This window comes from Erithacus rubecula (genome assembly GCF_903797595.1).
Source record: "Erithacus rubecula genome assembly, chromosome: 2".
NCBI classification, from domain to species: domain Eukaryota; kingdom Metazoa; phylum Chordata; class Aves; order Passeriformes; family Muscicapidae; genus Erithacus; species Erithacus rubecula.
Window position 1 is genome coordinate 85,039,710 of NC_136685.1, and position 18,063 is coordinate 85,057,772.

The 18,063-nt window shown below is 37.1% G+C and overlaps 1 protein-coding gene across 1 annotated transcript in view; it reads right to left on the reverse strand.

Moving 5' to 3' along the window:
- The window catches only part of DYNC2LI1 (dynein cytoplasmic 2 light intermediate chain 1), a 48,660-nt gene extending 33,654 nt beyond the window's left edge, over positions 1-15,006 (reverse strand). Inside the window, exons 1-14 of the mRNA XM_079298933.1 lie at positions 14,879-15,006; positions 13,983-14,103; positions 13,559-13,593; positions 13,114-13,183; positions 12,949-13,037; positions 10,658-10,848; positions 8,964-9,089; positions 8,338-8,360; positions 8,177-8,245; positions 6,754-6,831; positions 5,988-6,064; positions 5,569-5,639; positions 5,036-5,133; positions 3,784-3,876 (exon numbers count right to left, since the gene is read on the reverse strand). Of these exons, the coding sequence (XP_079155059.1) occupies positions 3,784-3,876; positions 5,036-5,133; positions 5,569-5,639; positions 5,988-6,064; positions 6,754-6,831; positions 8,177-8,245; positions 8,338-8,360; positions 8,964-9,089; positions 10,658-10,848; positions 12,949-13,037; positions 13,114-13,183; positions 13,559-13,593; positions 13,983-14,103; positions 14,879-14,892 (1,155 nt within the window). The 5' untranslated portion in view covers positions 14,893-15,006. The remainder of the gene's footprint in view (positions 1-3,783; positions 3,877-5,035; positions 5,134-5,568; positions 5,640-5,987; positions 6,065-6,753; positions 6,832-8,176; positions 8,246-8,337; positions 8,361-8,963; positions 9,090-10,657; positions 10,849-12,948; positions 13,038-13,113; positions 13,184-13,558; positions 13,594-13,982; positions 14,104-14,878) is intronic.
- Positions 15,007-18,063: the final 3,057 nt, after the last annotated feature.

Here is an 18,063-nt window from a genome sequence, read left to right on the forward strand (position 1 = left end):
AACATGGTGAAAGCAACCAAGTACTGAAACACTAATTAAAAATCTTAAACACACAAACTTTAGTAGAAAATTTAATAGCAGTGCTCTAATAATGCTCTTTAATTTGGTTTAAAAAAAGAAATCTATTTTACCTATTAGGACATGCTTTCATGTGAAAACAGGAAAGCATGTTCTTTGCAGCTGAGTAAATATCCTAAACTTTTTCTCTTACAAAGACTAGCACATGTCCTTCTGTGGAGAAAATGAAAGGTGGTACTGCTCTGTGACATGGGTTAAAGTAGGGGCCTGTTCTATTTCTCTACCCAGTAACACCTGTGTGACCAAGGGTTCCTGGCACAGTATGAAATCTGTTCTGTGGAATGAGATTGAAATGGTCTAATGAAGTTCAGCAATATGTTCTTGTCAGCAAAGTATGCTGAAAAAATATGGTTCTCAGTCTGTTGGCCAACACAGTCCCCATGTCAGCCTGCATGTCTGACATGGAGGTGATATTTGCTGTGAATTGTGAGTGCCACAGTTGATCAGGCTGCTGCAATTTTAGGTGAAATGCAACTATCCTTTCTTGTGAGATGTAGAATCTTCTTGTGTTTATGGCTTTTTGAAGTCTTAACAGTTACATCTCTGTCCGCTAAGGACTGCTTCCATGACTTACTAGGTGACACCAAATGGCACCAGGCATCTACTTTTCTGACATTATGTCATGGCATGAGGCTTCAGCTAGAACTGGCACCAATCCCTCAAGTAATAGCTCTGTGTGACAAGGACCAATCACTGAGAACTTTGGCACTGCATGACTTCTGAAGCACTTGAGTAGCACTTGAGTAGGAGGCTCTCCAGTTCATTCAACTCAAGGCTGAGCTTTATCTATTGCATCAATGAATGAAGCTGTAGTCAAATGTCCAGATCAAGAGGTCCAAGCACCCATTTTGAATATTAGCAGTGAAGGCGTAATAGGAAACAAAGAAAAGCTTCCAAAAAGACACCTTAGAGTACTTGCATCTCTGGCAGAGAGCATTTCTAAAGGAAAGAGAACCCATGTGCCAGGCTCTCACTGCCACAAATGTTTAGAAGGAACTAAGGAACAAGACTTTTATGCTCCCCATAGGTGCTCACAGATGCAGGTGTGCATATACAGCTCTAATCAGAAATATTACTTTAAAAGATCTCACTCTTATTCCAGTTATGTGTGTACCAAAAACAAAATTAAGGTGACCTGAAAGCATCAAAAGCCAAAAAGCTAATAGGGAATGGATAGAGAATGAGAAGTTTGCCATGTGGTTTATGTATGAAGAATTGACCAAAACCTAGACATTTAAGGCCAAATAATTAATGCAAAATGAATATATTTTTTCAATCTTGAAAGCCATGTAAATCCCACAATGTTCTACTAGTTCCTGGAGAAAATTTGCTAGTAAAGAATTACATTAGAAATATAAATTTCAAGAGGGTCCCTGGTGCTTTATTCTCTTTCAGAGCTTAACTATAAGGAATGAAAAGCAGTAAACAATTCCAAGAGCACTATTTGATATAAACTTGTGCTATGTATGTCTGTGGGACAAGAAAAGACACAGTTGAGAAAGAGAGATGTGCTCCATCTTGAAGAAAGGCACAGTGAGGAAAAGACAGCCTCAGAGAGCTTTCCAGAGCAAAATGATTAGAAAGAAAGTGGCACATCTCACATAATTAACTGAAAATATTAAGGAGGCAAGATGATCTGGTCTAAAAGAAAACAGTTGTGTCAGCATTCTGATGAGCTGGACTCTACAGCCAAACAGCTTCTCAGATAAATGCTGGCTGACAGTTACCTCGGAGTCAGTCAGGGACTTGCTTAATATTTTTCTTTATAAAAACTGTTTCCTTATTTAAGAATTAGAATTCAATCTTTTACTCTGCTAGAATGTAGGCAAATCCTTCAATCAAATTTAAAAATTTGGAAATTATTTATATAAACTTTGCATTGCCACAGTTATCTTTAAATCTATTACAGTATTATTCAGCAGTCCTGACCAAGACTGAGTCAGTCAGGTATCGCTGGTTCTTCTATCAGATACAGTGACAGGGACTGTGTTTTGCTTCCCTTGCTGGTTTTGTGCTTATTTTTCTTTTAAAGCTTATCTTTGAGATAAATAAGCAAAGAGGCTATTACCTGGAGTCCAAAGTAACATTAATTAACCGAAAGTAACCGGGAAAAATGATAACATGAAAATATTCATCACATGATACTTATAATTTTGCATTAGGTCCCATGATTTCATTAACATCACGTTGCATATTGACCATCTGAATATACTGGTCCTCCTTACACAACAGATAACATGAGACTCTATAAAGAATGTCAGACACAGTGAATTTAAAAAGTTGCATTAAAAATAGGATTTTTGTGCTGCTTTCCGTTGAACTGGAAAACAGAAGGACACTTCAAGAAACATGGTAGCTAGAGAGTTCTTTTCTTTTAGATGCATATTTTTAGCTTGATGCATTTCAAATTCCTGGTATAAAACATTTTAATAATGTGCAAATAATCTTGTAAAAATTAAACTTCATGATAGAAAACTTAAGGAATAACTACAGATAACAAAAGTAATTTTCTCTTTAATGCTCAAATTACTTGTAGTTGTCCAACAAAAAGAAGCTATAATGGTTTTCAATGCCCTTGAACAGATTAAGATTCTAAAAGCCTGTGTCTTTTGTTTAAAAATAGAAAGTTAATAATTTCCTGTATGATTTAATCAATACATACCAGTATCTTCTTTTGAAACACATTATTATGTAAAAATAACAAACCTAGTATACTATATAGTTATTTTGAGATATGTAGCCATACTGAGTATGTTTGTATTATAAATTCCAAAAGCAGCATGCTTTACAAATTGTAATGATTTCTAAGATTGCTCTTGATGTGACAGAAATTCAGAACTGATATCTACATTAATAGGATATTGCAGGTAATGTGGAAGTTCAAAGGCTGCAGGGGATTTTTGAAATTGCATCTTTGGATAAATCTTGGTTTGATTTTAACAGACTCATACCTATGATACTGATGAAAACTGTTATATACAGTGCTGCTACTCAGCTGATATTATATACTGACAGCTCTAAGGCAATCCTTTAACCTTCATCTAGTTTGCCATGGAATTTTTTAATACAATTAATTCCTCACTAATCTAGAGAAAGGCAGAAACACTTCAAAATGAATAGGAAAAAATAAAAGACCCTTTCCTCATTAAAGGTCTTTTCTGTAATTCAGGGGTAAAGCCACATATCATCACTCTGTGGAACAATTCCATTCACTCTGTTTAAGATAAAGTGTCTGTAGCCTTAAGATTCAAGTCAGAAATGTTACCATCTCAGTATCTTTTCAGTTTAAATAAGTTTTGAAGCAGAAAGAGAGAAGTAAACAGTCCCCATCACAGACCTTGATATTGCTTCCTACACTTTCTCAGTCAACACTCAAATGAAGTACAGAAGAAATAAGGAAATTATTGTCAAGAAAGCTTCAAAGCTTGTTTTAGCAAGTTAATTCTAGAGAACAGTTTGAGGCAAAATTTGAATTATTAATTTCTAAAGAAACTCAGAGCGAAAACTTTGACATCTAACAATGGTCTACTGGCTTAGTATCATAACAAAGGGGAAAAAAACCCTCACAACCAACTACTAAGCTGAAATCTAAAGCTGAAATTATTTAAGGGCAAAGGGGTGGTATGAATATATGCTATTAGTTCAGCAGTGCTAGTGGTTCTGGAATACCTGACTGGGAGCAGCATTTGGAATATTACCACATACCTGGTTTTTCTGAGCTCTCATGGCATCAACTTCATACTCAGCGTATTGACTATCCTGTGCAGGATCCTTGGTATCTTGTAAATCACAGAAACTCTAAAAGGAGAAAAGAAAAAAACCCAAGTGACAGAATTTATCTTCTTTTAATAAGAAAAATCTACAGTATAGAAGTATTTTCTTTTAATACTAATATATTAAAATCTTGCATTTATGGAACAATTTTGTGCTACAGGACACAGATTAGTTAAAAATAAAAAAAAAGCTGTTCTATCAGTAAAATGAAGAAAAAGTAATAGTGCAGCTAGATTCTAAAGGGCAGAAAATATTCTTATCTGGTGTTTGGTTATTATTCTTGAGCATCAAAATGAAAATACCGTTTCTGGTCCATGGCATTAGGGCACAGTTGAGGTTGCCCTTACTTAAATATTTAACACTCATGACTAGAATTCAGTTCTGGTTATTAGAAGCATTACTTCAATAGCTGAGAATCTGATTGCTATCTTTGGCAAATATCTGAATTTTCACTTCCTAGCCTTGAGTGATCTATAACTTGGATTCCAAAAAAGCAAATACACTAATATTGAGAAAAACTATCAAATGAGGAGGGTTTTTAAAAATATTGTCCTGCACATTTCTTTTGAATCATATCAAATGGAAAGTAGCAAGAAGGCAGTAATACCAGTGATGGAATAAAATAAAGCAGAATTCTACTTCTTAGGTGAGACAATGGAAAAAGAAGTTTACAATGCATAAAAATAGCTTCAAAATTTAAAGCCCACTGTGGAACCAAAACCGGAGACTGTGAATTTATTTGGCAAATGTTTAATTCTTTAATTAAACTGATACACTGATGAACAGTGATGGAGCTTGCAAGATGAGAAGTGTTTTCTCCAGCTGATTCAGGAGGTGTAAAGGGGGTACTTGGAGGGGTGGGTGCAGGAGGAAACATTTGTTTATTGTGTTTTTAAAGGCTGTGAGGAAAACTAACATGAAAAACAACACTTCTGTGTCGTTTCTGAGAAGTTTAGTCTTTATTATGTTGTGGCATTTTATACTGAGAACAGCATCTTTCATAATTTCTAAATGTAGGAAGGTGGTTGAAAATGTAGAAGCATTACTACATAAAAGTCTTTATCTGAGAACTACTAAGTGAGATTGAAATACTAGTCAGTGGACTTGAAAGACAAAGAGGAGCAGAGATATTGCTGCTATTCTGTGAGAAAAGCAACTGTGTGCATGGCATATACATGCCTACCTTGGGAGGAAATGTTTTCTCAAATACTTTCTTCCATAGTTCCAAAGGCGTGTTGGCACGCATCTTTCCAAGATCACTGTCAGAGGTAGGTGGTGGTCCTGAAGATCACAGCACACATAAGACAAATGTGTTGTCATAACCAGATAAATCACAGAATGATTTTGCATAATGATCCATCTAATTTAATATTTTACCTTCTACACTGACAAGGTACAACAAGTTTGAAAAAAACATTGATCTCCTACCATGAAATGGGCTGAGAGGTTTTGTATGTTTTATTTTCTTTCATATCTAAGCTTATTGGTACTTTATTATTTTACATAGTCCAGAGACTTTATATTAAACTACCTAACAAAGCTGCACAGATAATTCTCAGTAATATACTGAATCACGATTTAAAAATCTCTAAGCTATTCCCATCAATAATCTGTTAAAACTGATACTGCTGTGCTGTAATTTATCTATGTGCTGAATGTGTTTTTCTTGTTTTCAAAAGAATTAAGCAACAAACAATGAAGAGGAAATGTTCAAACCTATTTGGCTCATGGAATCCAGGCCTGCTGGTATAAAGAGAGGTTTGCTGGGATCCACTGATACAGACTTACTAAACAGAAAATAAGAAAATGTATCAAGTGAGCATTTAGCAATGAACAAAAACCAACATTATTCTAGCCAAGACTAGAGACTTTGTGGGTTTTGCAATAAATACATATAAATAAAATAGCACTCAATTCCAGTGGTAACCACATTTTTCATTCATCGGTTTGAGGATGAAAACTAAGGAGCTACCACTGTCCTTAGCACAGATAGGCAGCTGTCTCACAGGAGTTCAAGCCTATGAACAAAAATCTTTCAGATATAATGTTTAAGAAAAAGAAAAGTTTTTATGATTAAAATATTAAGTAACTTCGGGCTCTGAGCAAGACATTTAATAGTTGAACAGTAATGTTACCTTTTATCGTAGCCAAATGCCAAGTGATTAATAAGAGCACGGGCTTTCAGCAAGAGAGCCTCAGATTTACTGGTAAACTAAATGAATCAGAAAACAAAACATATATATTATGAACTTCCATCATAGATTTATTACATTTTGTCATCTACAAAGAGAACAGAGCCTTGCAAATTAATACCTGGCCCCAGTAAATTTGGTATACTTCATTGTCCTCATGTTGGCATCTTTCTACCCACTTCTGTAGGAAGCTCCTGTCCTTCTTTAACACCCTAAGTGTAGTAATCTGTATACATATATTGTATATACATAAATTACTGTGAAAATGAGCCCTTGATTTTAAATCTGCAAAAGCCGAGTCACTTCATGTAAGTTCATGCTTCTGAAACCAAAAGGGCCAGTTCTCTAACTCAATCTAAGGAAATCACTTTTGCCCATTCTCCTTTCTGGTATAAAAAAAAAATTTCCCCAAGATGCAGTAAACTCAGTGTAGGAACTAAGGTGGCTATAGTGGTAACAATTTTCATTTCATTTTTGCTGGTACTGGGAATAGGGGAACTGTGTAGTTTGCTTGTTTACAAGACGTGTCCATCCATCCCCTGCCAGTACAATGACTTCTTCAACAGATAGTCTCATGAAGAAAGCTCCTGTAAAACCAATGAAATCCTATTTTCTCTAGGAGCTTTACAGTACTATTTAAAAAAACGTGTTTTGTAACAGTAATATTGTTCATCTTCTCTATCCTTAAGTAGACAGTGAAAATACACACCACTAATGATGCTCCATAATAATGTGAAACAAACCGAAGTGTCTTGCTTATTATTTTCCTCATTTCGGAGTCAAACTCCTGAAAAAGTTGATAGTGGAACACAGATTTAAGAAACAAAGCCCAAAATACAGTTAGAACTTTTATTTTTTTATATAAACTGCAATGCACTTAAGCTACAATATATAAGGCTTTCAGCTGTCAGCATAATTATATCTTAAGACAGAATCAGTAACAGCCTACTCTGAAAAGAAATGTCACAATTTCTCTTTGTTTCTTTTTTACAGATGGAGCCTAATTCAGGCAATATGTTAGTCCAGGAAAAGTTTTTTTAATTGAGAATGCACATTTAATTTTCAATTTTTTTTTTTATACTGTTTTAAATTTTTACCAGTAGAAATCCTGCCTACTAGAAGAATAAGGACTTTCTTTTTTCTTTTTGCAAAGATATTTAAGTAAATCTTTGGGTATATGCTGTCTAAATTCTAATACCTGCAATATTTGAAAGGTACATCAAAATACCTTTCTTTCCATGTCTGTTTAATCTAAGATCATACAGATGGCCTTCCCTGGATAAAATGGGTGAAAACTTGGTTCCAGTGGTGCCTGCAGGAGTCAATCCATAGACTCCTAAAGGAAGTAGGCTAGTTTTTTGTCCTTATTACATGAGAGTCATTTAAGGGGGTCGTGGCTCAACATAAAGCTTCGGTATGAGAGAAGGCAAGTCCCTTATCAATAAAGAATTCAGTAACTCAGAGAGTCAGCCAGCTATTGAGTGCACTGTGTAGCCACCCAGAGAAGCACAGGCTGCCAGCATGACTGCTAAAAATCAAAAGTACTGTCCTAGTTTCTCATGATCAAGTGCAGTGAGAATGCATTTGTTTGGGTTTTTTATGTCCTGGGAAAGAATCCAGCAGTACTATGTCATTTCTTTCCTTCCTTTCATAAAAGATGCAATTACTCACTTGTCTCTAGAAACTTAGGAAGTGCTTTACAAGAAGTTCCAGACTGAAGCTGCCACAACTGCCAAAAAAATCTAATCAGCTGACTTGAGATACACCCTTCTTTCACTGCCATAAACTTACAGCTGCTGTCATAAGGACACATGGAGTTGGATTTCTCTCATTATAAAAGGAAAACATCCACATGGTGTTTTCTGGCTTCCCTTTTTGGTCTGCAACAGCTTTTGTCTTAACATTTTCTATGTACATCTCAAAAATCATCAGTTTGGGATTGTTTTGTGAAGGAATGATAGTAGGCCTTCCTTAATGCGTTGGATGGAAAGATGATTTTTTTTTTTTTTGGTAGAAGACTGTCTGTCCACACTTCAGTGCAAAAGATTACTATTATACTAGTGAAATTTTAATATACAGAATATGTACTGGGGAAAATTTAATTATTAAAAATGTACCTAAGTAATACTTACATTAAAAATATCATATTTGCTTCCAATGATCACCAAAGGTAGTGGAAAAGGATCAACTAATGCATAATCCTGTTAAAAAGATATAGGACAGTTAAGCTCTGTAAACAAACTGTAGAAAATTGCAACTGTTTAAAGCAGCTGAAAGGGGATAAAATTAATACACAGAAGACAAGGTTTTCCAAACCTTAAGGTAGAGTAATCAACTTCATTGCAATATCCATATTATGTTCCACCATTTTCTTCCTGAATGGTCAGGAAACAATCCCTTTGAGTAGTCAGAACACTTACTAGCATAAAAGGGCTTTTACACTATGTATTACATTTTTAGATGGGAAAGGAAGAGAGGAAAAACCTGATGTGTTCACAGAACACCTGTCAGCCTGGATTAATAGAACTGGCTTTTTGACACATTCACCTTCCTTGGATAAAATCTTAAAGAATACAAATAAAATCTCAAGAAAAATAAGTGGAATAATTTGCTTGTATTATGCATTTGTCCTCCCCACATGATGTTTTCCAAACACTTAAACAGTATTTAATGTGAATTTCAAATGTTTGATATTAGCACAAAGAGGAAACATCATCCAATAATCTTGAAAATGTGAATCACTATCAATGGAGGACAGCAGGTCTGAGAGTGAGACTTAAGTGCTAAATAGCTAACGTGGGATAAAAATTTTAATAAGTGAATTACAAGAATTCTCAAGTGGTCTGGAAAGGTTTGCTGTAGTCCATATGAAATGAGATAATCCCCTTGTATGTTCAAGCAATTATTTATTCAAGCTGCTTTGGCTGCAGCAGTGCAAGAAGGATTTATTATAGCAGAGGTTGGTCCAACTGCTCCTCCTAACCCCAGGTACTTCACATGTGAAATGACAGAATGTTGACAGAAGCTGCACATACTGAAAATCCTCTAATTGGAGAGGAGAAAGAACGGCTTCACTCACACACTGTCAAAGCAAAACCTCTGAGCAAAACTATTGCAACTTAAAAATGAGTACATAGAATATAAAACTGAAAAAAATAGTTTTCATTTCCTAACTAAGAGGAAAATTTGGGATAATATCAGAAACCCTAAAACTAGCATATTGAACCCTATTATTGTTTTGACTATGGAGTACTTTAGATACATCCAGCCTTTTTAAACAAGGTCTGTAATTGATGTTTTATCATCATGGCAAATAATTCTTTAGCCAGGCCAATTAAGTAGATCTTAATCCTTAAAAATATAAGTATTTCATTGATTCCTGCTTGTGATAAAATATGCTTAGCCATTAAAAGGCACATAATGATCTCCATAAACTGTCATTAAATTTGACTATAAAAGATAATATTTTCTTCTAATAAATTGAGACAATTTTTCTTTGAACAGTGATGAAAGTAAGAAGAGAACCAAGCAGTAACATATTATTTTATTTGCATTATTGATGTCTTTGATAATGGAAGCTAAACTGAAATTTTAATTCAGAAGGTATAATTGTGTTTCCTACAGTGCAAGAATAACAAGTTTTCTTAACAATTAATAGCATTATTATTTTTCCTTATAGCAATAAGCTTGCAATTTTCTGGTATGTAAACCTCTACATGAAACTAGACACTGTGGTCATAATTTACTGCCAGGTGTGCATGTAGGTGTTATTTTTTTGTGAACTGCCTTCTCTAGAAGTAAAAACCAAAACAATCCCTATATCAAACCCCATACACTAAACCTACGGAGTGCTGTGTATCTTGCTTTCTCATATATTTTGATTTACTTTTAAATTTTTGAGCTCTACAAGCACTTGCTGTATTGAAGAATTTTACAGAAGTTACAGTAACTAGATTTACATGCCAGGTCTTTGAATTGTTGAATACTTATTTATGCATTATATACACACAACATTTGCAGAGGTTTAATGCACAATGACTTTTCATTTCTATTGCGCATAATCTAGTTTAGCTTTTCCAGAGATTTAGTTAGCAATTATGTTTAAAGGACTGATGTTAACATTTCTGAAACTTTATAATTTAATTAGTTGTCAGATTATCAAAAGGCATTGAGTTTGTGATAGACATTTAAATAAATGCAAAGTATATAGTCATGTTGATGGCTGTTATAACTATATTCTTTGCTTAAATTTGTACCTTCAGCTAGTCTCTTGCTAGATGACTTTTGTACATTCTAGTTTTCATCTTCATTTTAAAAAGATGAGGGGGAAAAAAGCAAACTGCTACTCTAAAACTATTTCTTTTGATTGGTGTAACATGCCATAACAATCACATTAGATATCTAACAAAAAGATATAAGAAACCTTCTTTCCTTGTTTCTGCTCTTATTGAATTTTTATTAAATTGCTATAATTTTCCAGTGAACAGGTTCATCTACATCAAATGGATTTTCAGTCATGCATAAAAATCTAAAAGAGTTGTTTATGATTTTCAAAAGCATTATCTTTAACTGTATAAAGGCCTGTGACATCTGGAGAAAATATTAGAAGTAACTTACAGGGTGATCCCTCCGCAGATCGTTCCACATTCTCTGTTTAATTTCAGCAGCTACTTCAGGGTTTGTCTTTTCTAGTTTTGTTAAAACTCTCTTCACATGGTTCCTGGTGACCTGCAGAAGGCTCTCCATAGTAGTCCAGAGTTCATTTGGTTTGGAGAGATCCAATACCAGAACTACAGCAAATGACCTATTAAATAGGCATTATTTGGTCACATATTTAGTGCATGAGATATTTAGCATTTTCATACAAAACCACACCTGTAGTGCAAATGTGAACATCTAACTGCTAAGATGGAATTAAATGTCACAGCAAAGCAAGATGGCTTTTAGGGATATTCTGTATTCTGAAGAAATCTTTCCCTTGTCTCTTGTTCAGAACTGTTATTTTGGCAACTTTCAATCAAGCATTGTTTTTGGGGACTGTCTTCAAACTGTAAAATATGCAAAATAGCCTCAGATCTGTAGCTCCTTCCTAGGAGGAAGGATTTCTGCTCTTATGTATCCCTGTCATCTCATAAGACTACAATCCCAGACCAAGCAATGTTAGCCAACAGCTAGGATCTTTACTATTACCTGTATTCCCTGTATACCTGGGAAAATTCCCTACTTTCGTTATTATTTTCTAATATGAAATGAAGAAAACCTGGTTAAGGACAATATTCTGTGTCATGGACTGTGACAATTTGTTGAAACCTTGAATGGGTGCATAAGAAAAGTGTTCTGAAAGATAAAAGAGTACTCATGACATCCTTAGCTACTGCCAGACTTTTAAAAGTAGATTATTGATGAGAAATGTTTTACATCTGAAGTCCTCTTTCTACAACCCTGCCTCCCAAAACACCAGCTGCATTTTAGTGCAACTGTAAAGATCACTGCAAATGCAGTAATCTGAATGGATGCCATTCTATCCTATTCCAGCCTGACTTGAAAAAGGGAATTCTAGACCAGAGTGGTATTACAAAAGTGATGAAACAAACTGAGTGTTCAATTTCATTTTAAAATGCTGTGGGGAAGAAAAATCTGGTGAAAAGTCTCTTGCTGAAACTATATATAGTTTATGGGACTTTTAAATAAGCAAATTGCTTGTCTACAATGATGAGAAAACCAGCAAAATGCACTTATATTTGTTGAAATAGTAGAATTTTTACTGGCATGTTAAAATATTACCTTGTGAACAGAAGTGAATTGTTCTTACACAACATTGCTATCCCAGCAAAGAGTCTTAAGATTTTCCACATCAGAAAATCTCTCATCAGTAAAAAAGGAAGAAAAGACAAATGGAGGTAGAGCTCAATTAATGTAATTTGGTCAGGGGCTAAAAAATTATAAATAATTTTTTCTCTCCCAAGCTCTTCTAGAGACAAAGAGCTTCACATGCCAGAAGTGTTTTATTTTTATTCCCTCTGTCTTAGTCTCTCACAAATAATGACATTATTTCAGAAGTCAAAACAGGAGCAAATGTACCTGATAAAAATTATATCCCTCCTTTTTCTTCCCCACAGAAGTTAAAGCTCAATACCAATGAAATAACTTTTGTATTATGATGTATTGCTTTATCTTTTAACCCTCTTCTCCCCTTTCAATTCCCATCTTCCTTAGCCAAAAAAACCCATAAAAAGCACCTCCTATCACTTTGTTATTTCTTCATGCAACTTTTCATGCATTTCTTCTTCTTATGCTGTCCATGACTTTAATGGATTCTTCTCACTACATTCTCTTAATCTGATCAAAATTTCTTTTTCCTTTTGTTTTCAAATAATTTCAGCAGCTCTAGTCCCTCCAGGAAATACAATCTCTCTGTTAGGAAATTACTTTCTTATTAAAAGATCATTTCACTAAAATCCAGAGGTTTTTTTTTTTTTTGTCACAATTTTTGGCCTTATTTTTCACCCTAAAATATCTGTCACAGAAAGAGCATCTATGTGAGCACAAAAGTAGGAAGCAAGATTTCATTTTTCATATGTCCCCAAGTCTCTTTTTTTGCTCTTCACTGAGCATAAAGATATTATGTCTTCTCTTTTTCTGCATTTCTTGTTCTATCTATTAAAGTCCAGCCTATTTCCTCCATGTTTTGTTGAGATTATTTACAACTTGTTTATTTAGGAGAGAAGCATGAAGAGGAAGACCAAAGCAAAGCATCATGGTATTCTTAGCAAAACCCTGTAAATGTTCTATCTTTCAAAGGTTTTCATAAAAAATTTATACTAAAAAAGAAAAGTTTAGAGATTATTAATATTTGAAGGAAAGCTCAAATTAACTCTGGAATTGTAATTGAATTTACACTTACCTTATGTTGTGGCTAGTGATTGGTATTTGAATGAGTTCTACTAATGAAGTTCCACCACCTAGTTCCCAAAAGTGAGCTACATCTTTAGGCTGCAAAAGAGTTTCTTTATGTTATTTTTAGGTGTGTGTATATATAAAGATATGGTAAATTATACTTTATACTCACTGTATTGGGTCTCCTTGCCCTTCTTCCAAAAGTATATTCCAAGGCTAATGTAGGTTTTGGAGACTCTTCCCTAGAGGAAAAGTAATTAATTTTGTCAAGATTCTCTAAAGAAAGGAAGTTAATTCTATGGTTACTAAATTGAATTTAACAGTCAGTTCAGAATTTGGTTTAGAGACAGCAGTACAGAGAGGACACTTTTAGACAGGAGGTGTCAGATACTGAAGACAGGAGAAGCAGCAGCACCAGCCCAAATAAATGAGTAATTCCAGCTAACACTGGAGAAGGACTTGAAAGGGTCACCTTAGAGGTTATAATGAAGGGAAATAAGCACATTCCTATAAATGAAGTTAGTGATCAACCAGTCACAGAACACATCTGCATACATGTATTATGAATTATCACACAATCTACAGCTGGAAAGTGCTTTAAAATATTTAACACATACCTCTCAAGGCATCTCAGTATGATAGTGGTCTTTCCCTGGAAATTAAAAACAGAGGAACTCTACTGAACTGTCTTTAAAGCATAAAGCTGTGTCACTAAGTCAAATTCATTTAACATTCCTACAATAAAGCACCAGAAAACTGTAAATGCATATAACTTTTGGCAGCCTTAGAGTGGAAACTTAGGTCCAATTTTCAATCAGAATCAAGTTACATTATCATTATTGTAAGTATAAACTAACAGATATGACAAATATAGTAATAGGAACACTGTACTTAAAACAGAATTAGTAATAAATCAGACCTCTGTAGAATGATATGTTATGTCTTTAAAATTAAGTGAACCTTAACACCTGAAAATACAAGATGTTTTCCCTGACAAAAATTATGTTTGAAAAGTGTAGAATTGTACAGTATTTAGATTACCCCATTTTTGTTTCCCATAAATAATATTGATTTTTCCCAAACTTCCCCTGGCTTGACACCATCATCATCAGGATTTTCTCTCTTCTCCACTTCAGCTATAGCAAGATCCCATAAAGTATCACTATTCAGAAGAAAACAAAGTAAGAAGAGAACAATTAGAGAAAACAAACATCTAAGGCCCTAATTCCTGAAAACATCTAAATGAAAGTTATTGTGGTGTAGATGATGATGACTATTGCTATTATTATTATTTCACACCTCCTGCTCTCTGTTTGTGGAAGTACTTCTAACCAAACCAGCTGAAGTTGCATTTCTCAATTTCCCCAGCCGCCACCTGTGGCACATACTGAGCACGTACCAGCTGTGCGGCGGGAGGCTCTGCCTGGAGTACATTTAATCACACAATCAGTTAGACTGGAAAAGACCCGAGATCACCGAGTCCACCTTGTGACCGAACACCACCAGACCGAGTGCCGCGTCCAGGCTTTCCTTAAAACACCTCAGGGACGGTCACTCCACCTCTTCCCCGGGCAGCCCACTGCGCCACAAGACACCTTCAAAAGGTCGTGCGGCGTGTCAGGCTTGGCAGAGGAGCCGGGCACGGCTCGGGAGAGCTCCGTGTGCGGGAGGCGGCTGCTCAGGTTGGCCCGCGGTCACCTGCGGACTCGTTAATGTGGGGTCCCTTACAGAAACAACCGGGTAAGGGCCAAGCGTGCCCCACCTGCCCTCGGCCCCGCTCGCTTAGGGGTAGAGGCCGGAACGGCCTATTGCAAACCCTCCTTCCCTCCATTCCTCCCTTCCTCCCTCTTCCAGGCTGTTCTCCCCCGCCGCCAGCCCCTTCCCCCAGAGCAGCGGGAGCGATCTCCCGTCTCCAGCGCGGGCAGGGCTCCCGGTACCTGGCCTTGGGCATGGCTGCGCGGGGCGCGGGCCCGGCTGCCCGTGGCCATGGGAACGGCGCGGGGCGCGCCGGGAGCTGTAGTTCCGCGGGGAGAGGGACGGGCGGCCCCGGCCCCGCGGCCGCCCACAGAGGGAGGGGCCGTGTGGGGCTCCCGACCGTCCGCGCCCGCTCTCCTGCTCATGGGACCCGCGGGTGACTCGGTTTTCAGGGTCTCCACGCATCAGTATCAGTGCGAGGCCGCTCGGGGGAATCTCTATAGCCCCTCTTGTGCGGAGGAAGCCAGGGATAAGTAAACAACACCACCGGGAGTCTTTTTTGACCTCGGCCTTAAGCACTGGCTCCTGATAAACTCAGGGTCCCTCAGAGAGCTTTGATATCGGCGGGGAGTGAAACGAGGCCTGAGCAGTTCCCTTTCCCTGGGAACTGCTGTGTAGCACACAGTAAGTGTAGTTATTTTACAAAAATTACAGTGTAATAATTTTATTGTCCAGCGGAGGGCAGCGATGGTGAGTGAGGCACTGAGGCAACTCTGTGAGGAGGGAAGGCTGAGGGAGCTGGGGCTGCTCAGCCTCGAGGAGAGGGAAGCTCAGCAATGTCCGTCAGTGTCCGAAGGGATTCAGAGCAGGGAGCCGGGATCTGCTCAGGGTGCCAGGAAATGGGACACGAGGCAATGGGCACAAACTGATGCACGGGAAGTTCCACCCGAACATGAGGAAGAACTTCACTGTGCAGGTGACCAAGCACTGGAACAGAGTGCCCAGAGAGGCTGTGGAGTCTCCCTCACTGGAGGCATTCAGGAGCCACCTGGACACAATCCTGTGCCACCTGCTCTGGGATGACCCTGCTTGGGCAGGAGGGTTGGACCAGCTGACCACTGTGGTCCCTTCCAGCCTGGCCCATTCTGGGATCCTGAGACTTTGTAGTTACGAGGGGCATACAAGTAAGATACTGTAACAAACGGGCTAGATTTTTTCAAGTAAAAAAATGCTGGGCTTGGATTAGAAAGTAGGATTTAAATGTTGCAGTAAAACAGCAGGATGATCATGACTATGAAAGGGGGGCATAGGGTGTAGGTGAAACCAACAAGTCTAAAGTGTCCTACATCAGAGAAGTGACCCCAAATCCAGGACAATTACCGCTCTCTTTTGTAGCTGAGGAGCTGCTTTGTATCTTGAGAGAGTGGAGACAGAAAAACCTGACTAAAATCATTCTATTACCTGTTTGATCAAAGCCAGGAAAACCTCATTCATAATGATTAACTCAGATTTGATTTTAACTGTTCCTTCTTCCTTATCCAAAGAAGGCTGATGTATTCTTCCACTGATCCTAAGTAATGTTAATTCTGTAATAAGATATTATTTTTTCTAAATTTAGCTAGCATAATCACTCTGTTTCAGTCCCAGAAGCCTATATATGGCTTTTTGTCTGTTTTTAATTACTTTCACGTTTTTACATGCATATTATCAGGAATTTGCTGACCTACTATGGAAACCATGGTCTTGCTAATTAAAATCCAGAAAGAAACTTAATCGTGTAGTGTTGTACAGTGCAGATCTAGTGCATTTTTTTTCATCAATTTCAGTTCAGCAGAACACTTCTGAGATCTTGGTATATATATGAAGCCAGTGCTGATCTGTAATCAGCATCTTAGAGATAGTAAAATCCTGGCTCTTGCTCTGCCAAAGAGAACAAAACTATTGTAGGAATTGCTCCTGGCACTATGACCTATGCAGGTATTACTGTAACAACAAGGGTATGAAAACCAAGGTATTTTTACAGTGATTTACTCACTGCCAGAGATGGAAAATCTGTAAGATGCTGTAATACAGATCTGAGTAAAAGGTAGTAAACCCAACCTGGAATTTAAATTGAAGCTTTCAGTATTTTATGTTTCAACTTTCTCAGTTTCTTTTGTCTTTATAAACTGTAAAAAAACCAAAACAAACAAAAAAAAAACCAACCCAGAACAACACACACACACAATTTTTTTTCCCCCCATAGTCATTATTACTGAGTTACTTATCATCTTAGTTAAAATTAACTCAAACTAATGGATTGCACTAAGCTGTATGGACTACTAAAGCTCTACCTAAAGCTTTAAGTGGTGCATTCCTTTATGCAAGAATGATTTTTTTCTTCCTTCAGGAACCATTGAAACCTATGACAACTGGTAGTCTAGGAAGGAACTCCAACACCAAATATCTACTAGCCTTCTTTCTTTAGGGAAATATATGCTTTTATTTAATATTTAAACAAAATTAAATATAAAATAACAAAACCCATTAATTTTATGGATTGTATTAAAACCTTAAAGCTTTTTCCTCTGCCTGGTGTGCTAGAGCAGTAAATGGGTCTTGCTTGTTGTGGAAAACAGCTGTTCTTTTGCTAATACTGCTGCTCAAAAATTGACAAGGCAAAGTGAAGTTCAAGTAATATATTAATTTACATTGCATTCCAAATAGTCTTTTCAAAACAATGTGATTGTTTATACAGACATTTACCAGTGATTTTTCAGTCATTGTCAAGCTCAGATTCATTGATCATTTACATGGATTGTTGATTCTGACCACTAGCTCAAAGCAAGCATGAAAGGTATTCTGAAGTTCATGGTAGAAGGTGAAGTCTCCTTGCATGTGCCAACATATTAATCCCATCCTGCCAATATTTTTACAACCTAGGTTCTGCAAGCTTTGAGCATGGGAATTTTTCCAGCAACAGTCCCAGAAGCTGCTGCTCATCTGACAGCTCCCAGAGTGTCATCACTGCTGAGGTGAGAAAGGTCATGTTCCTACCTGGGCTTTAGTCATGGGTTAGGTAGCACAGTATAAGTTTCTTTGATGGATGACTTAAGGTTATGACTGAGATGTGGGTCAGTCATGAGGCTTGGGCTGGTGGGGAAGGCAGAACAGATTATCTGCTTGGACTGTGCAATTTTCAGCCTTGCTGTCTTTGCATTGTGTGGGATTCTTCAAGCAGCTCTGGAGCTTGGTTACTGTGGATCAAGGCCCCGAGATATGCAGAGCTGTGTGTTTGGAAGTGTGCTTGCATGTGAAAGAGACTGCACTTGCTGACCCTGTTACCTTCAAGGGAAGTGTCTGCTGAGGTTACTGTCACTGCAGAAACCTCACTCACTCTTGCTAATCACTCTGGAAGCAGCTCCATTGTTTAACACAGTGTTGCCAT